Genomic DNA, 25,843 nt, shown 5'->3' with positions numbered 1-25,843 from the left:
CAATAATCCTCAAAGAGAATCAATTATAAGCATCCCTTTGTAAAACGCAGATACTATCTCTAGTCTGATAACCATGATGCCCAATTGTAAAGAGACAGCATTTGGGAGACAAGTGTGAAATGAACCAGAGAATATAAAACTACGTATTTTATAAATCTTGTCACCTGGACTGCAAATGGTGGCAGCTTGGCATGCTAGATCATGTATCACGGAAGGAAGACTCAGTCCCACAGGCACTGTCATTGGGACATTATCAGCCAACATCTGACAAAGCTTCTGACACGTCAGAAACAGCAATTTCCCAGTATCAGCATTGCAGTGATACTTAAACAAGTCTCTTTGGAAGAAAGAAAGTATTGGTAGTTACAACTCACACTGAAAGTAAACGCATGTGCCTTTCTTGGATTAATATATCACCACCACCATCAACACATTAAATGTCTTTTAAATGTTCTCATGGTATATAGTGTAGTTTTTCTTTTCTTTCCTTTGTTATTTTGAGACAGGGTCTAGCCCTACCGCCTAGGCAGGAGTGCAGTGGCACAATCATGGCTCACTGTAGCCTCAACCTCCAGGGTCAAGCAATCTTCCCACTTCAGCCTCCCAAGTAGCTGAGACTACAGGTGTGTGCCACCACACTTGGCTAATTTTTAAATTTTTTTTTGTAGAAAGGAGTTCTCACTATGTCGCCCAGGCTGGTCTCTAAACTCCTGGGCTGAAGTAATCCTCCTGCCTTGGCCTCCCAAATTGCTGGGATTACAGGTGTGAATCACTGCGCCCAGCCTGTTTTTCTTTTTCTAAGACTGAGTCTCACTCTGTCGCCCAGGCTGGAGTGCAATGGCACGATCTCGGCTCACTGCAACCTCCACCTCCCAGGTTCAAGCGATTCTCCTGCCTCATCCTCCCAAGTAGCTGGGATTACAGGTGCCCACCACCACACCCAGCTAATAGTTGTATTTTTAGTAGAGACAGGGTTTCACCATGTTGCCCAGGCTGGTCTTGAACTCCTGACCTCAAGTGATCCACCCGCCTCGGACTCCCAAAGTGCTGGGATTACAGGCGTGAGTCGCCACACCTGGCCCCAGCCTGTTTTTCAAATGACTAAGGATACCGTTCGCTGCTGAAGTGCACAGTAACCTAAACTTAATGGTTATGTTACCTAACTCTGCAGTATTGCTTACTTGCCTTTTATGCTACTACTTTCTGACACTGAGGCCCAAAATACGCTCTGAGGGTGAGAAATCAAGAATCGCTTCTGTGAAAAAAGAGTGTTACTGGCCCTCCCCTTATGACTGAAGAAAGAAATCAGGCAATTGTTACTTTCTTTCTTTTTTTTTTTTTTGAGACGGAGTCTCGCTCTGTCGCTCAGGCTGGAGTGTGGTGGTGCGATCTTGGCTCACTGCAACCTGCCACAATCCTGACTCAGCCTCCCTAGTAGCTGGGGCTGTAGGCACGTTCCACCACGCCTGGCTAATTTTTTGTATTTTTAGTAGAGACAGGGTTTCACTATGTTAGCCAGGATGGTCTCGATCTCCTGACCTTGTGATCCACCCGCCTCAGCCTCCTAAAGTGCTGGGATTACAGGCGTGAGCCACTGCGCCTAGCAGCAATTTACTTTCAGAGAAGCTATGCAATTCAGGGACCTGGAATGTCACCTGCATTTTTTCAGTGCTGTTTTGATGTTCCCGTCTTTTAAGGCTCTCAAGGTCAGCTCTGCCTCCAGCTCTTGCTTGGACACCTGCAGGGCCAGTGCCTGTCTGTGCAGCTTTGATTCCATGCTTGGGTTCCGCATCTCAGCAGCTATGGGCTCTGGGGTGCTCCTGGGTTTGTGTTTCACCTGTGCAACTTCGTGAGCTTTAATGTGCTGCTCACGGAGATCTGCTACCAGGGAACGATTGCTATAATCTTCAAATGAAAGAAAGACCTCAAAGTTCTCCTGTAGCAAAGGTAAGCAAGACAAAGTCCCAAGTCTATTTAATCTATAGTTTTTTGGTTTTTTTAAAAATAATTTTAACTTTTACTTTAGATTCAGGGGTACACCTGGGTATATTGTGTGATGCTGAGGCTTGAAGCACAACTGATCCCATCACCCAGCATAGTACCTGATGGGTAGTTTTTTGACCTGTGCCCTCCTCCCCTCCCTACCTCGGCCAAGTAGTTCCCAGTTGTTTTCATCCATCCATTCATTCACTTATTTTTAGGCAGGGTTTCACTCTGTTGCCCAGGCTGGAGTGCAGTGGTATAAACACAGCTCCTGTAGCCTCCGCCTCCTAGTCTCACACCATCCTCTCGCTTCAGCCTCCAAAGTAGCTGGGTCTACAGGCACACATCACCACGCCCAGCTAATTTTTGTTATTTTTAGTAGAGACAAGGTCTCACTATGTTGCCCAGGCTAGTCTCAAACTCCTGAGCTCAAGTGATCCTCCAGCCTCATTCTCCCAAAGCGTTGGGATTATAGGCATAAGCCACTGTGCCCAGCCTCCAGATGCTTTTCACAGAAAAAGCTATTTACAGCAGGTCTCAAATTTTTGGGTCATAGGACTCCTTTACATGCTTAATTGTATGATTCCACTTATATGAAATAGCTAGAATAAGCAAATTCACAGTGACAGAAAGTAGAGATAACCAGGGGCTGGCGAAGAGAGGAAAGGAGAATCATTGTTTCACGGCTAGAGTTTCTGCTCAGGGTGATGAAAAAGTAGATAGAGGTGATGGCCGCACAACACTGTGAATGTAATTAACACCACTGAATTACAAACAAAATAACTGTTAACATGGAAAATTTTGTTATAAGTATTTTAACAAAATTAAAAATTAATAATGCATCCAGGCATGGGGGCTCACGCCTATAATCCCAATACTTTGGGAGGCTGAGGCAGGCAAATCGCTTGAGGCCAGGAGTTTGAAACCAGCCTGGCAAACATGGCAAAACCCCGTTTCTACTAAAAATATAAAAACTAGCTAGGTGTGGTGGCGCACACCTGGAGTCTCAGCTACTCGAGAGGCTGAGGCAGGAGAATCTCTTGAACCCAGGAGGCAGAATCTGCAGTGAGCTGAGATTGTGCCACAGCACTCCAGCATGGGCAACAGAGTGAGACTTTGTCTCAAAAATAAATAAAAATAAAAATAAATTAATAATACAACATACCAAAGAAATCATTGAATTGCATAAAATGGATGAATTATGTGGTATGTAAATGACATCTCAATACAGTTGTTGAGAGAGAGAGAAGGAAAACCAGTATCTCCAGTCCCCAAAGGCTAGTGCAAAAAACTTTTTTTTTTTTGAGATGGAGTCTTGCTCTGTCACCCAGGCTGGAGTCCAGCGGCACAATCTCGGCTCACTGCAATCTCCGCCTCCTGGTTTCAAGCGATTCTCCTGCCTCGGCCTCCTGAGCAGCTGGGACTACAGGTGCGTGCCACCACACCTGGCTAAATTTTTGTATTTTTAGTAGAGACGGGGTTTCACCATGTTAGCCAGGATGATCTCGATCTCCTGACCTTGTGATCTGCCCACCTCAGCCTCCCAAAGTGCTGGGATTACAGGGGTGAGCCACTGCGCCCAGCCATGCAGAAAACTTTAAGGAGAGACAAATGCACTGACTGGTCAAGTAATAATGTTTAACATGGCTCGATATGTTTACCTGTAAGCTAGCAACCTCTTTAAACAGTTTCAACATTTCTTCACATTCGTCCTTCTTCTGCAGATTGTCTGTAATTAAATTTTTAAAAGTTATAGCAGACATGCAAATTCTCACATTATCAGAATTTTAAAGAGAAGAAATTTTAATTAGCTTTGGTTCTCTCATCTCAAGTCTTCAGTAGTTCTTCTCAGATGATAATATATAGTAACTAAGTACAAAAAGAGATCTAATTTGAAAAAAATCTAATTATTCTTTCAGGAGGTAGAAAACAGAAGTTTATGAGTTACAAAAAAGTTATTTTTCTGAAGTAAATTGTAGCTTCTTTTTTTTCCCTGGAAAGTTACTTTCTTAACTGTTTTATTTAACTTTCAGTTCAAATGGCTTCTCCCCACCATCATAAGCAACCAATAAATGAGAAAAATGAGCAATGAGTGCGAGACACTAAGGAAATCTAGTCTAGCACTAAACAGTAAGTGAACATATAAAGAAATGATAGGTTGATTTTGCATCCGTCTATTCTTACATTGCTGATAAAGGAATAAAGGAAGAAAGACTTTTCATGAAGCAAAATGGGTAAGATCAATAAAGACAATCAGAACCAGAAAAACTGTGGGTGTGGTGAGAGTTATCATTGATGCCTCTTTCTGAAGAGGATGAGCTTTGGAACAAAACTGAGATGAGAAAACAGAAATAAAAGCTACCTTTCTGAATGTCACATAGTATCTTAAGAATGTCCACGGATGTCTTCGCTACAGACGTTCTCCAGGCTTTGCCCTAAAAATAAATAAATAAAGCGAAACAAAATCTAGTTCCTTTTCTGACCAATTCAGTAGTACATATACAAATACACAAAAACCACAGAAGCAGAAAAAACAATCATGGAGGAGTTGGGCAGCTGAGAAATAGATCGTTAATGAGCGTTACACAGGGTAGACCTGAAAAACTCCAGTATGAACTCCTGGATATATGATTTAGAAATACCAAAGAATATGCAACTCTCCCAAATAACCTTTTAACTACATTATGATTAACAGATCCTTATTCTCTTTTAGAGTTATTTATTATTTGAAAAAACATTTGGAAAAGTTAAAAAGAACAGAAGTCTAAAAAATGGCCTAGAGAACAGAAGTCTAATATAATAACCACTACCTTCCAGTGATTATTTAAAAAAAAAAAAATTAAGAGAAGGAAAAGGCCGGGCGCGGTGGCTCAAGCCTGTAATCCCAGCACTTTGGGAGGCCGAGATGGGCGGATCATGAGGTCCGGAGATCAAGACCATCCTTGCTAACACGGTGAAACTCCGTCTCTACTAAAAAATACAAAAAACTAGCCGGGCGAGGTGGCGAGCACCTGTAGTCCCAGCTACTCGGGAGGCTGAGGCAGGAGAATGGCGTGAACCCGGGAGGCGGAGTTTGCAGTGAGACGAGATCCAGCCACTGCACTCCAGCCTGGGCGACAGAGTGAGACTCCGTCTCAAAAAAAAAAAAAAAAAAAAGAGAAGGAAAAAAAGGAGATGCTTTAATTAAAAGACATGATGTATGTAAAATGTTTAGTAAGTGCCTCGCCAATAAAAAAATTCAAACAGTTTCATAACGGGAGTAATTCAAACTGGTAGTTAAGAATACAGACTATGGTATTAAACAGTTTGAGCTGAGGTTCTGCCCCTTTCTAACAACCTTGGAAAAAAGTCATTTACCTTAATATTTTAGTTTTCGAACTTAATATATAAGGAGACAACAATAGGAACTACTTCACACCTTTGTTATGAACAAGAAATAGCTATTTAACTTAACCTATTGCATAGTAAATATTAGGTGTTTAAAAAAACAACAACTTCATTTTTCAACAGGAAAAAACATTACTGAAATGGACTGAGAGAAGAGAGAAGTTGGGAGGTAGCTATCCTTAGGGGTTTAAAAACCCAACTGTTGGCCAGGTGTGGTGGCTCACACATGTAATCCTAGCACTTTGGAAGGCCGAGATGGGCAGATCACTTGGTGTCAGGGGTTTGAGACCAGCCTGGCCAACATGGTAAAACCTGTCTCTAGTAAAAATACATAAATTACCCAGGTGTGGTGGTGGGCACCTGTAATCCCAGCTACTACCAGCTGAGGCAGGAGAATCGCTTAAACCTGGGAGGCAGAGGTTGCAGTGAGCCGAGATCGTGTCACTGCACTCCAGCCTGAGCAACAGAGCAAAACTCTGTCTCAAAATAGAAAAGAAAAGAAAAAAAACCCAACTGTTGGGCATGGTGGCACATGCCTGTAAACCCAGCTACTTGAAAGGCTAAGGCTAGAAGAGAACTTAAACTCAGGAGTTCAAGACCAACCTGGGCAACACACCAAGACCTCATCTCCTAAATATAATATTAAAAAAAAGAAAAAATTAAAAATCAGTAAGAATCCAACTATCCTGGAAAAATCAAGTATTCCTCATCTGCACAAAAGTAAACTCTCTTAAAACCATTTCTAAGTTTCAATGTTATAAGATTATATAGATGTATATTGGTTCTGTAGCTGATATTACTATTTGACAATAATTATGTCCTATATAACAGGAAACATTGTTTATATTGCAAGGCATTACAGAAACCTTTCCTGTACAACAGGTACTCAGAAACACCCGCTAACCCGCAGCTCCCAGGTCATTCTCTGTGGACTCAAGCAGCCACCCCACGGCGGCCATAATTGTTTTTTGTTTTTTTTTTTAAACCAGCAGTAAATTTACCCACGAATTGTGTTCACTAGGCCACCCAAGCAGTGAGAAGGGCAGATCTTCATATGTGTAAGTCCATCTTTTCTATCCTATTGATTAATAGCCATAAAAATTGGATTTACTTATATTTTACTTAGTGAAAATGTCACCTCTTTAGAATGATCTGGCCCTTCTTGTAAGGCCAATCGTGCCCATATGATGACTCTTTCCGCAGTTTTCTCAGCTTCAGCAGGAGGCAAAGACTTCAACAGAAGGAGACAGTCTTCACCCTATAAACAGGGTTTGAAAGGAAGAAAAAACAGCTGGTATTTGCAAAGGACCGTGTGGCCTTACCTCTTTCTTTTCTATTTAAAGATGAAAAGACATCATTTGGAAAAATAGATTATGGTTCAATGTTTTAATAATCTGAAAATCCATTTTTATTTTATGTGACTTTAAGTTTCAGGATACAAATGCAGAAAGTGCAGGCTTGTTACACGTGCCATGGTGGTTTGCTGTGCCCATCAACCTGTCAACCACGTTTTAAGCCCCGCATGCATCAGCTATCCATCCTGATGCTGAAAATCCATTTTTGATGACGGAAAACAATAAAATAAATGTAAAATACGATCCTACATGCTGAAGATTTAATTCCTAGGCATTGCTATGATTATAGAATCATATAAAAATAATGACATTTAAAAACACAATAGGCAGAGTACGGTAGCTCACACCAGTAATCTCAGCACTTTGGGAGGCTGAGGTGGGTGGATTACTTGAGGTTGGGAGTTTCAGACCAGCCTGGCCAACATGGTGAAACACAGCCACTGCATTCCAGCCTGGGCAATGGAGCGAGACTCTGTCTCAAAAAAAAAAAAAACAACAACACAGAAACAAAGAAGCCATACGAAATGACAACATAAAACTTACAAACCTGTTCTCTATCAATCAGGTCAATAATTCTTAGACTGTAGATCTCATCATCAGATAACATAAACGCTTGGGCCACCTTTAAAGCATCTTCTAAAGAAGATGGGACATCTTGTTTGAGAATGTATCTAACCACCCTCTGCAACAGATAATATGAACATTTCTTTGTTACAAAACTCACAGAAAACCAAGAAATCATTTGCTCATAAGAGCAAAGTGGCCAAAAAATTAAAATAATGCAGCAAAAAACTAAATTGTATGAAAAATTAAAACATGATTTATATTCTGATCATTCCACAGTCCTGTCTTCTTTCTTCTATAACTTCTTAATTTACTATTTGGTGTCTTTTTTTTTTTTTTTTTAAGACAGTCTCCTCTCCCTCTGTTGCCAGGCTAGAGTGCAGTGGCGCAATCTCAGCTCACCTCCGCCTCCCGGGTTCAAGTGATTCTCCTCCCTCAGCCTCCCAAGTAGCTGGGACTACAGGCATGTGCCACCACAAGTTACTAATTTTTTTGCATTTTTAGTAGAGACGGGGTTTCACCATGTTGGCCAGGATGGTCTTGATCTCTTTTTTTTTTTTTTTTTTTTTTTTTTTTTGAGACGGAGTCTCACTCTGTCCCCCTTGCTGGAGTGCAGTGGCCGGATCTCAGCTCACTGCAAGCTCCGCCTCCCGGGTTCAGGCCATTCTCCTGCCTCAGCCTCCCGAGTAGCTGGGACTAGAGGCGCCCGCCACCTCGCCCGGCTAGTTTTTTTTGTATTTTTTAGTAGAGACGGGGTTTCACTGTGTTAGCCAGGATGGTCTCGATCTCCTGACCTCGTGATCCACCCGTCTCGGCCTCCCAAAGTGCTGGGATTACAGGCTTGAGCCACCGCGCCCGGCCAAGTCTTGATCTCTTGACCTCATGATCCACCCACCTTGGGCTCCCAGAGTGCTGGGATTATGGGTGTGAGCCACTGCTCCTGGCCTATTTGGTGTCTTTAATACTCTCATAAAAAGGCCAGGTGCAGTAGCTCGCACCTGTAATCCCAACACTATGGGAGGCCGAGGCGGGCAGATCATCTGAGGTCAGGAGCTCAAGACCAGCCTGACCAACACGGAGAAACCCCATCTCTACTAAAAACACAAAAAAAATTTAGCCAGGCGTGGTGGTGCATGCCTATAATCCCAACTAGTCGGGAGGCTGAGGCAGGAAAGTCACTTGAACCCAGGAGGCGGAGGTTGCAGTGAGCTGAGATCGCACCATTGCACTCCAGCCTGGGCAACAACAGCGAAACTCCATGTCAAAAAAAAAAAAATACTCTCATAAATAACTGAACACCTTATTAACATCATATCTAACAAAAGAAACGTAGTGGAAAAACCTAGCTCTATCAGCCTCCTAGAACATAAAATCCTCATTGAGTTTCCCATGTTGCCCTAGAAATGAAAGAAAAGAGAAAAAAGACTCTTCAAAGAGTGTACTCACCATTATTTCCTTGTTTAAGAGATTTACCTCTCTTATTCCATAGCCTCGTAAAAGTTTTTTCATCTCCATTAGTTTGTAACTTTCCTGTAATAACTTGACTCTGAAAGCAAATTTATCCATATTAACATGGTTTATCTTTTTTATGAAGTACTACAGAACACAGTAAACAATATAGAAACATAAATGAACGTCAACTCGAAACACAACGTTTCTCCAGAGCGCAAAACATTGTTTGGTAGACTGTAATCTTACTTGGGATGGTCCATTTCCAGGTGCTGTTTCACCAGTTGCTCCACAGCTGCACTCCAAGGAACCACTGCCGCATACATGATCTTGAGCACAGCATCAAATATGAGCTACAAAAAGATGCATGTAAACAGGTTTACATGCAAGTGAACAGCACAGTCTAATCAGCAGAGGTCTTACATCAACCACATGGTAGTTTGAGAATATTTCATCTACTCACTGGAAAACCATTTATTTCTTCAGTTTTCACATACAGAGAACAATTTGACTATTCAGAAAAATTCAGAAGAGTATTTTGTCTGCTGTAAGCTAAGACATACAGCTTTATTGCTTTCTACGGTCTTTACAATCTCTGGGTTTTTTTGTTTTTTTGAGACAGGGTCATGTTCCCACAGGCTGGAGTGCAGTGGTGCAATCTCAGCTCACTGCAAACTCCACCTCCTGGGTTCAAGCAATTCTCCTGCCTCAGCCTCCCAAATAGCTTGGACTACCGGTGAACACCACCACACCTGGCTAATTTCTGTATTTTTTGTAGAGACAGGGTTTCACCATGTTGCCCAGGCAGGTCTCAAATTCCTGAGGTCAGGCGATCTGTCTGCCTTGGCTTCCAAAAGTGCTGGGATTACAGGCATGAGCCACTGTGTCCAGCCTTAGTCTCTGGTTTAAAAACAGTTTTCATTATTTTACTTCTCTTTTATCGTGGTAATAACAGTGCGAAGTTAAAATAAAGGCATATTACAACATATTAAAAAATGTCTCACATTGCAGGCGATAACTGAAAAAGAAAAGTCTCCATGTTTGCATAACCACAGAAAAGCCTGCAAAGATATGCATACAACTGTCCATGGAGGTTACCCTGGGGGTGGAAATGAGTAAACATTCACTTTTTATTTTCTGTAATTAAATAAAACAGACACTTTAGGAGAACAAAGTGGGCAGATCACTTGAGCCCAGGAGTTCAAGACCAGCCTGGGAAACCCTGTCTCTACAAAAAATACAAAAATTAGCGGGATGTAGTGGCACGCGCCTATGGCCCTAACTACTCAGAAGGCCGAGGTGGGAGGATTGCTTGAGCCAGGGAGGTTGAGGCTGTAGTGAACCATGATCATGTCACTGCATTCCAGCCTGGGCGACACAGCCAGACTCATCTCAAACAAAAACATATATATGTTGCTTTTATGAACAGAAAAAAGTTTTCAGAAAAGACTTAATGCTCAAAAGGGAAACACGAATGGTCACTATTTACTTACGTCCGTGTCAGATAAACATCCTATTACTGCCATGGCCTTTGCTTCCCATGCTGTTTCAAAGAGTGATGTGGACTTTGAACTGCATCTATTCAGTAAATCCTAAAAAGGGATAAACATGTATGTTTTTTAAAAATTGAAAATTCCCATTAAAAAATGCCACATAGGCCAGGTGTGGTGGCTCAAGCCTGTAATCCCAGCACTTTGGGAGGCCGAGACGGGCGGATCACGAGGTCAGGAGATCGAGACCATCCTGGCTAACACGGTGAAACCCCGTCTCTACTAAAAAGTACAAAAAACTAGCCGGGCGAGGTGGCGGGCGCCTGTAGTCCTAGCTATTCGGGAGGCTGAGGCAGGAGAATGATGTAAACCCGGGAGGCGGAGCTTGCAGTGAGGCGAGATTGTGCCACTGCACTCCAGCCTGGGTGACAGAGCGAGACTCCGTCTCAAAAAAAAAAAAAAAAAAGTCACATAAAGCTAGATACAGGTATTACATGGCCTTGATAGATGTGTTAAAAGAAAAAAACCCTAAAAATTCTAATTAGTCATAAATGTTGAATAACGGTCTAAAAATACAAAACTGCAAAAAAAAAAAAAAATGGGCCTTTAGTTTTATATGGTATAGAAAATTTAAGAATGAAATATTCTTGAAGAATCTACAAATAAGATTACTGTAGCACATTAATAATGTCCACAAGAAATAATTGCTAATATTTATTGAGCTCATGCTCCTGTGATCTCACAATAGCCCTTTGAAGAAAGTACTGTGAAAGGGAAATATCTTGGGCCCCCAAAATCACTAAGGAAAACTCAGGCTGGAAACTGCTTAGGGCAAACCTGCCTCCCATTCTATCAAAGTTACCCCTCTGCTCACTAAGATAGCTGCATTATCTGACTGCCTCCTTTGGAAAGGCTAATCAGAAATTCAAAAGAATTTTAACATTTTGTATCACCTGTGACCTGGAAGCTCCCTCCCGCTTGGAGCCTTCCTGCCTTTGCTTCAAGTTGTCCCACCTTTCCAGATCGAACCAATGTACTTCTTACATATGCTGACGGATGTCTCATGTCTCTCCCTAAAATATATAAAACCAAACTGTGCCCGGACCACCTTGGGCACATGTCTTCAGGACTTCCTGAGGCTGTGTCATGGGCGCGTCCTCAACTTTGGCAAAATAAACTCCCTAAATTAACTGAGCCCTGTCTCAGATTTTCTGGGTTCACAGTCCTAATGTATCCCCACTCTGCTCAAGATGATTAGTAGCAGAATTAACACACATTTTTAACCAATTCAATCTGCTGCATGAGTCCTACTGATAAAGCATATGACATTCCTTAAAGAATTAAATATTTACTGCAGTGCTGCACTGCACAGATCCAAGAAATAAGACTAGGTCTAAAGGAAAAGTTACCTCTATATACAGCAACAGAAGTTCCTCCTCTTGCAAGTCATGTTCTCTCATGTAAACTCTTACAAACCTCTCTAGGACGGAGGGAATCAGCTCTGGGGCCAGCACTTTATCAAACATTCGGAACACTATGGTGGTTGTATTTTCCTGGATGCCAAAGGAAAGAAAGATGGCATAAATACAGACTCCACCCATAACTTGACATACAAAATAAATCCTATGACCCTGGACTTTACCTTCTCAAAATCACAGAGGGCTAATTTGCAGTTGTACTTCCTATGCAATGTGATCAACTCTTGCAAGTTATTTACCAAAGTTCTCAGCTGACATACTTCCTCTGTGTTCTGATAATCCTTCTAAAACAAAAGTGTTAAAGTTGTTAACTATAAAAGTGTGAGAGAAAAATAGAATCAGAATTATTTCAGATAAAATAAGAAATAACCCTGGTTATGCACATAAGAGGAAACCTGCAAGTTTAAACCAACTTATGCTCTAAATTTTGTAGTATTTTAACTAAATTAGTATAGATCAGAATTTGAAAGAAATTTTCTTTCTCTTAAAAATAGAAAAATTAAGAATATTAGTATAATACTTTTTCAGAACCCAAGTATACTTAGTACACGGCATCATTTAGATAGTGCTCAGTGTCCCATCTATCTATAGAGATTATATATCATAACTAGATATAAAGGCATAACATTTCCTAAAATTATATACAAAGAACAGAACCTTCAATATTGATAAAAGTTAACAGGGAAAAGATAAAAATCATGTTTTACAGCAAGAGGAAAAAGCTCTTATACAGAAAAGGTGACTTGATACAACCTTTAAAAACTAATACTAATGTACTATCAAGACTTAATTTTTCTTTTTTGGGGGGTGGGGGGGACAGACAGAGTCATGCTCTGTCACCCAGGCAGGAGTGCAGTGGCACAGTCTCGGCTTACTGCAACCTCCACCTCCCAGGTTTAAGCGATTCTCCTGCCGCAGGTTCCCAAATAGCTGGGACTACAGGGACCCACCACCAGGCCTGGCTAATTGTTTTTGTATTTTTACTAGAGACGGGGTTTCACCATGTTAATCAGGCTGGTCTTGATCTCCTGACCTCAAATGATCCGCCCGCCTCGGATTCCTCCCAAAGTGCTGGGATTATAGGCGTGAGCCACCATGCCCAGCTAAGATCTAATTTTTCAAAGGATTGTGAAATGCTGCTAATGCAGAAAATCCCAATTATACCGCTTAGCAGAATGTTTATATAGTTCTCCTTTTGGTTGGTTCAATAGAGAAAAACTGTTCATTAAAACAGGTTGAAGGGGGCCAGGAGCAGTGGTTCATGCCTGCAATTCCAGCACTTTGGGAAGACGAGGAGGGCAGATCATCTGAGGTCAGGAATTCAAGACTAGTCTGACTAACATGGTGGAACCCCATCTCTACTAAAAATACAAAAAAAAATTAGCCAGGCATGGTGGTGGTGCCTGCAGTCTCAGCTACATGGGAGGCTGAGGCAGGAGAATTGCCTGAACCTGGGAGGTGGTGGCTGTAGCCAGCTGAGACTGCACCACTGCATTCCAGCCTGGGCAACAGGGCAAGATTCCATCTCAAAAAAAAAAGAAAAAAAGGCCGGGCACGGTGGCTCAAGCCTGTAATCCCAGTACTTTGGGAGGCCGAGGCGGGTGGATCACGAAGTCAGGAGATCGAGACCATCCTGGCTAACATGGTGAAACCCCGTCTCTACTAAAAATACAAAAAACTAGCCGGGCGTGGTGGCGGGCGCCTGTAGTCCCAGCTACTCGGAGGCTGAGGCAGGAGAATGGTGTAAACCCGGGAGGCGGAGCTTGCAGTGAGCCGAGATCGCGCCACTGCACTCCAGCCTGGGTGACACAGCGAGACTCCGTCTCAAAAAAAAAAAAAAAAAAAAAAAAAACCGGTTGAGAGGGCTGGGCACAGTAGCTCACACCTATAATCTCAGCACTTTGGGACGCCCAGGTGGGTGGATTGCCTGGGCCCAGGAGTTCAAGACCAGCCCGGGTAACATGGCAAAACCCCTTCTTTACAAAAACTACAAAAATCAGTTGGGCATGGTGATGCGCACCTGTAGTCCCAGCTACTCAGGAGGCTGAGGTGGGAGGATCACTTGAGCCCAAAAGTTGAGGGTGCAGTGAACTATGGTTGCACCACTGCATTCCAGCTGGGACAACAGAGTGAGACCTTGTCTCAAAAATAAATAATAAACAAATAAATAAATAAATAAAATTGGTTGAAGTTGTAACAGAAATATTAGAAACAAAAAAAAAGCAACTTTTCCTACAAATGTATTTTAAAGGCACAAAACAAAAAAAAGGAACACAAAAACTGAAAATTTAAGAAGTAGATATATGTCCAGATACTTTACATACATGTGGACAAACCCTTTCAGGTAAACTGACTGTTTCATTACTAAAAATCTGTTCTCCACATCATACCAAGGAAATCCAATGCCAGGAAGATGCCAATCCCAACTCGTCTGTTTTTTCTGCTGTAAAAAATATCTCTGCCAATTGGAGTCCATTTTCTGGCCAATTTGCCTTTAAAAAAAGATTACAGACAGTTCCAAACAACGTATTATACTGTTGGGAGTGTGCAAAATGTCTTTTTACTGTTAATTAAATCAGTATTACCTTATCAGTTAATTCAAGGTTCCTGGCTGCTTGTTCCAACCATTTTGCAAGAATTATCTGAAATAGATCATTTAAAAATAAAAGTCTTAATGGATAATCACTGATATAACTAAAAACCTCCACCATTTCTTTTTTTCCTTTAGAAATTTAATTTGTCCATAAACGTCTTATCCACGACTGTCTTTTGTGTGTGTGTGGGTGGGTACATAGTAGGTGTACATACTTGTGGAGTACATGAGATGTGCTGATACAGGTATGCAATGTGGAACAATCACATCATGGAGAATGGGGTGTCCATCCCCTTTGTGTTACAAACAATCCAATGACACTGTTTTAGTTATTTTTAAATATAGAATTAAGCTATTATTGACTCTCTTGTGTAATCAAATAGTATGTCTTATTCATTCTTTTTTTTTTTGAGACAGGGTTTTGCTCGTCGCCCATGCTGGATCTCACGCAATGGCAGGATCTCGGTTCACTGCAACCTTCTGGGTCAAGCAATTCTACTGCCTCAGCCTCCCAAGTAGCTGAGATTACAGGTGCATGCCACCATGCCCGGCTAACTTTTGTATTTTTAGTAGAGACAGGGTTTCCCCATGTTGGTCAGACTGGTCTCAAACGCCTGACCTCAGGTGATCCACCCACCTCAGCCTCCCAAAGTGATGAGATTACAGGCATGAGTCACTGCACCCAGCCTCATTCTTTCTAAATATATATTTTTTTACCCATTAACCATCCCCACCTCTCACCCATCAACCCACAACACTTCCAAGCCTCTGGTAACCATCCTCCTACTCTCTATGGCCATGAGTTAAATTATTTTGATTTTTAGATCCCATAAATAAGTGAGAACATGTGATGTTTGTCTTTCCGTGCCTGGCTTATTTCACTCAACATAATAATCTCCAGTTCCATCTACGTTGTTGCAAATGAAAACAGCTCATTCTGAATCATGGTTGTCTTTTTTTTTTTTAGTAGAGACAGGGTTTCACCATGTTAGCCAGGATAGTCTCGATCCCGCGACCTTGTGATCCGCCCTTCTCGGCATCCCAAAGTGCTGGGATTACAGGCTTGAGCCACGGCACCCGGCCTCATGGTTGTCTTTTAAGAGACACTTTAGGCCGGGCACGGTGGCTCAAGCCTGTAATCCCAGCACTTTGGGGGGCCGAGGTGGGCGGATCACGAGGTCAGGAGATCGAGACCATCCTGGCTAACACGGTGAAACCCCGTCTCTACTAAAAAATACAAAAAACTAGCCGGGCAAGGTGGCGGGCGCCTGTAGTCCCAGCTACTCGGGAGGCTGAGGCAGGAGAATGGCGTGAACCTGGGAGGCGGAGCTTGCAGTGAGCTGAGATCTGGCCACTGCACTCCAGCCTGGGTGACACAGCGAGACTCCGTCTCAAAACAAACAAACAAACAAACAAGAGACACTTTTTTTTTTTTTTTTTGAGACGGAGTCTGGCTCTGTCACCCAGGCTGGAGTGCAGTGGTGCGATCTCGGCTCACTGCAAGCTCCGCCTCCCGGGTTTATGCCATTCTCCTGCCTCAGCCTCCCGAGTAGCTGGGACCACAGGCACCGCCACCTCGCCCGGCTAGTTTTTTGTATTTTTTAGTAGAGACGGGGTTTCACCGTGTTAGCCAGGATGGTCTCGATCTCCTGACCTCGTGATCCGCCCGTCTCGGCCTCCCAAAGTGCTGGGATTACAGGCTTGAGCCACCGTGCCCGGCCCAAGAGACACTTTAACACAGGTGTTAGTTAACTGTTTAACTAACTGGTGTTAACATGACTTAATCTTCAATGATCTAATGTAAAAAACGAAATACAGTCATCAAGAGTAGAAATACTGAAGACAACTCACCTGTCCTTCCGGTACAGTCCTTCTTACAAATGGAATCACATCATTTTTAAACCATGGACATAGCCTTTGCAAAGAGACTGATGCAGAAATTGAGTTGAGCAAGCTCTCCAGCATTTTCACATCAAATCTGCTTTCAAAGTTTGCCTAAATTATAAGGAGCAAGAAATTAAGATCTGACAAATTTAAACCAAAAGCCTCCCAAATGTTTGACAAAGATATTTTAGGAAGTCATTTTAAGGAATACCCTATTGATTTAATAATGAGTGCTAAAGGAGATTTACATTATGCAAATGTTTCTAGTTGGGAGCTGCATACTGTAGGCAATGTCACGGCGCTGAGTGCCAAATAGTTTAGCATGTAGCAGAGGAACCAGCAGAGAATGAGTATTCTAAGGAAAACTTCACTGCAGGTGATAGTAGGAATTCTAACAAGCAATGCAGCCATTAATGGCATCACGACAAGTTATGACTTCATGGATCTAATACTCTCTACCAACTTCGGCCAACCTTAAGGGGATAGAGACAAGCAATTTTAAGGGGCAATCTTTTACCACAATCTGAGCTACAGTAGCAACATCTTCTCCACCAATGCTACATTAGAAAGCCCACTAATAAACCAGATGTTGCCTTTTGAGCTAAGATTAGGAGTTAGACTCTTTTTTTTGGTTAACTTTTCAGTTCAGTGGTATAAGTATAGGTTTGTTATGTAGGTAAACTTTTGTCAAGGGGGTTTGTTGTACAGATTATTTCATCACCCAGTTATTAAGCCTATAACCACTAGTTATTTTTCCTGATACTTTCTCTGCTCCCACCCTCCACCTTCTGAAAGGCCCCGGTATGTGTTTCCCTCTATGCATCCACGTGTTCTCATCATTTAGCTCCCAAGAAGCTAGACTCTTAATGATTGGATAAAATAAGGTTCTACTGTACCTTCACTGTACTTTTTCTGATTTAATATCATCAGAGGACAATTTTCTCTGGGGAAAGTCTTTTTTTTGGGACAGAGTCTCACTCCATCACTCAAGCTGGTGTGCAGTGCCATGATCTCGGCTCACTGCGACCTACACCTTCCGGGTTAAAGAAATTCTCCTGCCTCAGTCTCCCAAGTAGCTGGGTCTAGAGGAATGTGCCACCATGCCCAGCAAATTTTTTAATTTTGGTAAAGACAGGGTTTCACCATGTTGATTGACCAGGCTGGTCTCGAACTCCCAACCTCAAGTGATCAGCCCGTCTCGGCCTCCCAAAGTGCTGGGATTACAGGCGTAAGACATCGCGCCCAGCCCATGGGGAAAGTCTTTTTCATCCCCTTGCCCTTTGTGAACAAAAGCAAGTCATATTTTAAGAACCAATCAAAAAACACCCCATCACCCAGTCAGACTTGCACCCTGTTAGTTTCCAACATTGATTCAATCACCTAACTCAGGTGCTATAAAGCTGTTAAGGAAAAAATGTAAAACACGTTACCCGATGTCGAAGCCAAAGGTACTGTGCACATACAAGGTTTCCTTCTTTTAGCTGTAAAAAAATATCTTTGAGATCATCTTCATTATTTAGAAATTCAATCCAAGAACTGCCACTGAATAGACAAAGAAGGGGAAAAGGTCAGTTTTAAAGAAAATTAAGGTTATACCTTTTAAGTGGATATCTTTAAATGCATTTTAATTAGTTTTGTTCTTCATAAACAAAAAACTAAAAAAAGAACCCAGTTCCAAAGATCACACGGTGCAAAGCATATTTCCTTCCTATCTCGGACCCTAGAACTCCCGCCACCTTCCTCAGCACATTTCCTTCCTATCTCGGACCCTAGAACTCCCGCCACCTTCCTCAGAGACATGTAGCTTCCTGTAGGGCCCTCCTCAGATAATCACTGCACATAGAAATAATTATTTTTCACTCTTATTTGTTTTGTTTTTGTTTTTTTGAGATGGGATGTCACTATGTTGCTCAGGCTGGACTTGAATTTCTGGGTTCAAGCAATCCTGCCACCTCAGCATCCTGAATAGATGGGATTATAGGCATTTTTGTTTTATTTTACTTTATTTTATCTTTTTGAGCTGGAGTCTCACTCTGTCACCCAGGCTGCAGTGAAGTGGCACAATCTCGGCTCACTGCAACCTTTGTCTCCTGGGTTCAAGAGATTCTCATGCCTCAGCCTCCCAAGCAGCTGGGATTACAGGCGTGCGCCACCATGCCTGGCTATTTTTGTATTTTTAGTACAGATGGGGTTTCACCATGTTGGCTAGACTGGTCTCGAACTCCTGACCTTAAGTGTTCCACCCATCTCAGCCTCCCAAAGTGTTGGGATTACAGGCATGAGCCACCATGCCCGGTCTATTTTTTAAATAAATAAGTGTTCTATAATGAATTTGACAAGGAAAAAAGATAATCAGAACTGATAAGATAAAATTTCATTATTTGAATATAAAATTATATACCTGGAAAAAACAAGATCAAATGAAATATTACTATGCATAATAAAGAAATTCAGTAAGGTAGCTGGTTAAAAATTTTTAAAAATCAACCGGTCGTGATAGCTCATGCCTGTAATCCCAGCACTTTGGGAGGCCAAGGCGGGTGGACCACTTGAGGTCAGAAGTTCAAGACCAACCTGGTCAACATGGTAAAACCCTGTCTCTACTAAAAATACAAAAAATAGCCGGGCATGGTGGTGGTCACCTGTAATTCCAGCTACTTAGGAGGCTGAGGCAGAAGAATTGATTGAACCCGGGAGGCAGAGGTTGCAGTGAGTCAAGACTGCACCACTGCACTCCACACTCCAGTCTGAGTAACAGAGCTAGACTCTGTCTCAAAAAAAAAAAAAAAAAAAAAAAAAAGATTTAAATGTAAAAAGAAACTCTAAAAATGAAAAATTACAAGAGATTTTGTTTATTTATTTATTGAGGCAGGTTTCACTGTCACCCAGGCTGGAGTGCAGTGGCACAATCACAGCTTACTGCAGCCTCAACCTCCCAGGCTCAGGTGATCCTCCCACCTCAGCCTCCTTAGTAGCCAGGACTACAAGCACCTGGACACGTTGCCTGGCAAATTTTAGTATTTTATGTAGAGACAGGGTTTCACTATGTTGCCCAAGCTGGTCTTGAACTCCTGGGAAGCAATCCGCCTACCTCAGCCTCCCAAAGTGCTAGGACTACAGGTTTAAGCCACTGTACCTGGCCAAGAATTTATTTTGAATCTTGGGGTGGGTAATATCTTTCCCAACAGACACAAAAATACAAACTTCTGAATTTTTTGTAAAAAAATATCAATAACAAAGTCAAGAAAAAATGCCAAATTAGAGGACAATTTGAAATACCCACAAAGAACTTTAAAATCAATTTTGAAAAGAACAACTCGGTCCAGGCGTGGTGGCTCATGGCAGTAATGCCAGCGCTTTGGGAGGCTGAGGCAGGAGGATCACTTGAGCCCAGGAATTTGAGACTAGGCTGGGCAACATGGGAGACTCTGTCTCTAAAAAAATAATAAAACCATAGAAATAAGTCTCAGTTTAAAAAAAAAAAAAAAAAAAAACACACAACTCAAGAGAAAGAGGGACCAAGGATGTAAGGAGAAAAAAAAAAGGCTTTTCACCTTGAGAAAGTAAGTATTTCAACCAAAATTAAGAATGGAAATCAAAGCAATGTGGTAATATTTTTTAAATTTTTGTGCATATATCAGATTGGCAAAAAAAAAAGTTCTATAACATACTGTTGGTGAATGAGTGAGAAAATGGGCCCTCCCCTTCTCATTCTATTGGAATAGGTGCTTTGGAAGCCAAGTTTGGATGAATAACCTTTTGCCTTAGCAACTGCACCTCCGGAAATTGAATCCATAGATGTACTTCCATGTGCACCAAAATATCACTACTTAAAATTAGAGATATACTTACTTTAAATCTATTTATCAGAATAAATTAACAATGAAGGGAAATGAGCAATTAGAAGATATGGTAAGAATCTATGATCAAAGGTTAAAATATTTGTGTTAAAGAAATGACCACTGGGCGTGGTACCTCACACCTGTAATCCCAGCACTTTGGCAGGCTGAGGCAGGCAGATCGTTTGAGCCTAGGAGTTCAAGACCAGAGTGGACAACACAGAGAGACTGCATTTCTAAAAAAATAATTAAAAATATTAGCCAGATGTGGTGGTGCACATCTGTAGTCCCAAGCTACTTGGGAGGCTGAGGTAGGAGGATCATCAGAGAGGATCCCAGCCAGGTATCCTTGGCATCCCAAAGTGTTGGGATTACAGGCCACTGCACCTGGGGCAGACTCTGTTTTATACCTTCTAGGACCCTTTAATTCTAGAATGGGGTGTGGGTTCTCTTTTATTGTGTTTTTAAATGTCATTATTTTTATACGATTCTATAATCATAGCAACAACTGAGAATTAAACAAATCTTCATTACTTATATTTTAAATTTATTTTATTGTTTGCTATCATCAGAAATGGATTTTCAGATTATTAAAACATTGAACCATAAGGCCAGGTGCAGTGGTTCACACCTGCAATCCCAGCACTTCGGGAGGCTGAGGTGGATAGATCACCTGAGGTCAGAGTTTGAGGCCAGCCTGGCTAACATGGTGAAACACCGTCTCTACTAAAAACACAAAAATTAGCCGGGCGTGGTGGCAGGCGCCTATAATCCCAGTTACTTGGGAGGCTGAGGACAAGAAATGCTTGAAATCGAGAGGTGAAGGTTGCAGTGACCCAAGATAGCATTGCTGAACTCCAGCCTTGGCGATAGAGCGAGACTGTATTTCAAAAAAAATACAAAGGCCGGGCGCAGTGGCTTATGCCTGTAATCCCAGCACTTTGGGAGGCCAAGACGGGCAGATCACGAGGTCAGGAGATCGAGACCATCCTGGCTAACACGGTGAAACCCTATCTCTACTAAAAATACAAAAAATTAGCCGGGCATGGTGGCAGATGCCTGTAGTCCCAGTTACTCAGGAGGCTGAGGCAGGAGAATGACGTGAACCCAGGAGGCGGAGCTTGCAGTGAGCTGAGATCCGGCCACTGCACTTCAGCCTGGGCAACAGAGCGAGACTCCGTCTCAAAAAAAAAAAAAAAAAATACAAAAAACATTGAACCATAATGTTTTTCCAAATGATGTATTTTCGCCTTTAAATAGAAAAGAAAGAGGTAAGGCCACACTGTCCTTTGCAAATACCAGCTGTTTTTTCTTCCTTTCAAACCCTGTTTATAGGGTGAAGCCTGTCTCCTGTTGAAGTCTTTGCCTCCTGCTGAAGCTGAGAAAACTGCGGAAAGAGTCATCATATGGGCAGGATTGGCCTCACAAGAAGAGACAGATCATTCTAAAGAGGTGACATTTTCAGTAAGTAAAACACAAGTAAATCCAATTTTTATGGCTATTAATCAATAGGATAGAAAAGATGGACTTACATATATGAAGATCTGCCATTCTCACTGCTAGGGTGGCCTAATGAACACAATTCATGGGTGAATTTACTATTAGGAAAAAAAAAATTGTGGCTGCCTTGGAGTGGCTGCTTGAGCCCACAGAGAATGACCTGGGAGCTGCGGGTTAGCGGGTACCTTGGAGTACCTGTTGTACAGGAAAGGTTTCTGTAATGCCTTGCGATATAAACAATGTTTTGTGTCATACAGGACATAATTATTACTGCTAAATAGTAATGTCAGCTACAGAACCAATATAAATCTATATAACCTTAGAACATTGAAACTTAGAAATGGTTTTAAGAGAGTTTACTTCTTTGCAGACAAGGAACCAAATTTATCCAGGATAGTTAGATTTTTACTGAGCCTAAGAAGTTGAGGCTTCGGCCGGGCGCGGTGGCTCAAGCCTGTAATCCCAGCACTTTGGGAGGCCGAGACGGGCGGATCACGAGGTCAGGAGATCGAGTCGAGACCATCCTGGCTAACACAGTGAAACCCCGTCTCTACTAAAATACAAAAAAAAAAAATTAGCCGGGCGAGGTGGCGGGCGCCTGTACTCCCAGCTACTCGGGAGGCTGAGGCAGGAGAATGGCATGAACCCGGGGGGCGGGGCTTGCAGTGAGCTGAGATCCGGCCACTGCACTCCAGCCTGGGCGACAGAGCCAGACTCCGTCTTAAAAAAAAAAAAAAAAAAAAAAAAAAAAAAAAAAAGAAGTTGAGGCTGCAGTGAGCTATGATCGCACCACCACACTTGAACCTGGGTGACAGAGTGAGACCCTGTCTCAAAAAAGAAGAAATGACAACAAGGATGTTCAGCCAGTTTTTGTTGCTAAAAAGATAACATTTTCTATCACTCAACAGCCCCCATAGAAACACAAATTCAGCAAGAAGAATGCTATACCTGTTATGACATTCCAAATTTCTATGTAACTTATAATCTTTAAAAAAAAAAAAGTTGTTTTTTTTTTTTGAGACCGAGTCTTGCTCTGTGTCGTGGGTGTGTGGGGAATGAGAGTGGGGGTGATGTGGTGAGGGAAGGTTGGTGGGGGTGGGGGGAGGGTGCCCAGGCTGGAGTGCAGTGGCACCATCTTGGCTCACTGCAACCTCCACCTTCCGGGTTCAAGCGACTCTCCTGTCTCAGCCTCTCTAGTAGCTGAGATTACAGATGAACGCCACCATGCCCGGCTAACTTTTGTATTTTTAGTAGAGATGAGGTTTTGCCGTGTTGGCCAGGCTGGTCTCGAACTCCTGACCTTGGATGATCCGCCTGCCTCGGCCTCCCAAAGTGCTGGGATTACAGGCATGAGACACCATGCCTGGCCAAAAAAATTTTAACAGAAAATGTACACACCTGAATTTTTCTGGTCCAAATGCTCCATAAAAAGTAGTCAATTTTGCATGAGCTCTTAGAACCTGAAGAAGAAATAATTTAATAATCTGAATTTATATGCAACAATATTGAAATTAAAAAACATTAACAATTAATCATTACATTTCACATGTCTATACACATTCACATTTATCTCATATCACAAGTCAATTCCCATAGGACTGCCTTTATTTCTCTCACACACACACACACACACACACACACACACACACACAAAAAAAAAAAAACATGGGATAAGAAAAACATTTCCAATTACATCCAATTATAAAGGCACATATACAATAATTGTAGGAACACTTTAAAATCCATTTTCTCGGCCGGGTGCGGTGGCTCATGCCTGTAATCCCAGCACTTTGGGAGGCCGAGGCGGGTGGATCACGAGGTCAGGAGATCGAGACCATCCTGGCTAACACGGTGAAATCCCGTCTCTACTAAAAATACAAAAAAAAAAGAAATTAGCCGGGCGTGGTGGCGGGCGCCTGTAGTCCCAGCTACTCCGGAGGCTGAGGCAGGAGAATGGCGTGAACCCGGGAGGCGGAGCTTGCAGTGAGCCGAGATCGCGCCACTGCACTCCAGTCTGGGCGACAGAGCGAGACTCCGTCTCAAAAAAAAAAAAAAAAAAAAAAAAAAAATCCATTTTCTCACTGATTTCTAAGTTCTTATGGTAAAATCCAGCTAGATTACAATACTTACTTTGAACTAAGAATTTAAATATTTATATGCTCACATGCACACACACATGTATTTTGGCACCATCATAATCATCATCACAGCTTATCTTCATTTGAATATTTAGCAGGTACCAGGTACTATGCACAACAGTTTACAGGAATTTTGATCTCAAAATGACTTTATAAAGTAAGTACCTATTAATATTACCATTTTGCAGTTAAGAAAACTAAGGTATTGAAATAACTTGCTCTTGATAAAATATGGGTTTATTTTGAATGGAGAACATAAAGGTATATTCACCCACATATTAACCTGGAAATCTAATGTAATTACCTCTTGCAAGCCATAGGAATAAATGAGAGCAGTTTTATCCTCTTTCTTCAAAAGCTAAGTAAGAATAATAAGAAATACCGTTAGAAGAATATCTACTATTTGGCTAGTTCCTAAATGATGGATTTTCTGTGAAATAACAAAATATTTAAAAAAATAAATTGCATTTAAGTGTGAAATGAATAGTAAACTATAAAGAACTGACATGTTTTAAAAAATAATGCATTTGGCCGGAGGCAGTGGCTCACACCTGTAATCCCAGCACTTTGGAACGCTGAGGTGGGCAGACTGCTTGAGCTCAGGAGTTTGGGACGACCCTGGGCAACATGGTGAAACCCCGTTTCTACTAAAATACAAAAAATTAGCGAGGCATCGTTGAGCACACCTGTAGTCCCAGCTACTAAGGAGGCTGAGGCACAAGAATCCCTTGAGCCCAGGAGGCTGAGGTTGCTGTGAGTCGAGATCGTACCACTGCACTCCAGTTTGGGGTACAGAATGAGACTCTGTTTCAAAAAAATAATAATAAAAATAAATAAATAAATAAATAGCAACAATACTTGTAGGTCATTGCAAAAATGGCATTATTTGCAACTGCAAAAATTGCATGTTAAAAAAGGTCTATAACAGAAAAAGAATCCCTTTTTATTATTATTATTTTTTTTTTTTTGAGACAGGGTCTTGCTCTGTCACCCAGGTTGGAGTGCAGTGGCACAATCTCTGCTCACTGCAACCTCCACCTCCTGGGTTCAAGCAATTCTCCTGTAGCTGGGATTACAACCACGCACTACCAGGTCCGGCTAATTTTTCTTTTGTATTTTTAGTAGAGATGGGGTTTCATCATACTGGCCAGGCTGCTCTTGAACTCCTGACCTCAAGTGATCCACTCGCGTGGGCCTCCCAAAGTGCTGGGATTATAGGCATGAGCCACTGCACCCAGCCAAGAATCCATTTTTTAAAAAATTATTTCTTTGGCATAGACTAATATATACAAACAGTATCAAAGCATACCCTCCCACCTTACATACATTAGTACAGGGATTACAGCCACTGCGCTGGCCCTAATCCCAACACTTTGAGAGTCTGAGGCAGGAGGATTGCTTGAACCAAGGAGTTTGAGTCTGCAATGCATTACAATTGCACTCCAGCCTGGGTGAAAGCAAGACCTTGTCTCAAAAACAAAGTGTTAGCAAAGATGTGGAGAAATTGGAACACTTATGCACTGTTGCTGGAAATGTGAAACGGCACAGTCACCATGGAAAATACAGTAGTTCCTTTAAAAATTAAAGAGAATTAGGGCCCAGTGTGGTGGCTCACGCCTGTAATCCCAGCATTTTGGGAGGCTGAGGCAGGCGGATCACTTGAGGTCAGGAGTTCAAGACTAGCCTGGCCAACATGGTAAAACCCCATCTCTACTAAAAATACAAAAATTAGCTGGGTATGGAGGCACATGTCTGTAATCTCAGCTACCTGGGAGGCTGAAGTGAGATAATCACTTGAGCTCGGGGGGCAGGCAGAGGTTGCACTGAGCCAAGATCACGCCATTGCACTCTAGCCTGGGAGACAGAGTGAGACTCTGTCTCAAAAAAAGAGAATTAGCATATGACCCAACATTTACACTTCTGGGTATATGCTCAAAAGAACTGAAAGAGGGACTCAAATAGACATCTGTACAACCATATTCATAGCAGCATTATTCACAGCAGCAAAAATGTGGAAATAACTAAAGAAGTCAGGGTTAGGGTCAGAGTCAGGGACCATGGATAAACAAACAAGAAAGAAAGTCTGTCATTTGCAACAACATGAATGAACCTGGAAGAGATTACGCTAAGTGAAATAAGCCAGTCACAAAAGACAAGTACTGTATGATTCCATTTAATATAAG

At 42.0% G+C, this 25,843-nt stretch overlaps 1 protein-coding gene across 1 annotated transcript in view; it reads right to left on the bottom strand.

Annotated features, from left to right (window-relative positions):
• KNTC1 (kinetochore associated 1) overlaps window positions 1-25,843 on the bottom strand; it is a 101,729-nt gene that overhangs the window by 42,241 nt on the left and 33,645 nt on the right. The window contains exons 20-36 of the mRNA XM_050748220.1: window positions 23,965-24,018; window positions 22,921-22,982; window positions 17,614-17,725; window positions 16,151-16,294; window positions 14,292-14,348; window positions 14,097-14,198; window positions 11,871-11,990; window positions 11,638-11,781; window positions 10,232-10,330; window positions 8,988-9,091; window positions 8,736-8,835; window positions 7,273-7,407; window positions 6,509-6,628; window positions 4,346-4,418; window positions 3,645-3,712; window positions 1,656-1,936; window positions 165-337 (exon numbers count right to left, since the gene is read on the bottom strand). Coding sequence (XP_050604177.1) covers window positions 165-337; window positions 1,656-1,936; window positions 3,645-3,712; window positions 4,346-4,418; window positions 6,509-6,628; window positions 7,273-7,407; window positions 8,736-8,835; window positions 8,988-9,091; window positions 10,232-10,330; window positions 11,638-11,781; window positions 11,871-11,990; window positions 14,097-14,198; window positions 14,292-14,348; window positions 16,151-16,294; window positions 17,614-17,725; window positions 22,921-22,982; window positions 23,965-24,018 — 1,948 coding nt within the window. The remainder of the gene's footprint in view (window positions 1-164; window positions 338-1,655; window positions 1,937-3,644; window positions 3,713-4,345; window positions 4,419-6,508; window positions 6,629-7,272; window positions 7,408-8,735; window positions 8,836-8,987; window positions 9,092-10,231; window positions 10,331-11,637; window positions 11,782-11,870; window positions 11,991-14,096; window positions 14,199-14,291; window positions 14,349-16,150; window positions 16,295-17,613; window positions 17,726-22,920; window positions 22,983-23,964; window positions 24,019-25,843) is intronic.

This window comes from Macaca thibetana, chromosome 11 (genome assembly GCF_024542745.1).
Source record: "Macaca thibetana thibetana isolate TM-01 chromosome 11, ASM2454274v1, whole genome shotgun sequence".
Taxonomy (NCBI): domain Eukaryota; kingdom Metazoa; phylum Chordata; class Mammalia; order Primates; family Cercopithecidae; genus Macaca; species Macaca thibetana.
This window is presented reverse-complemented; position numbering and strand designations above follow the sequence as displayed.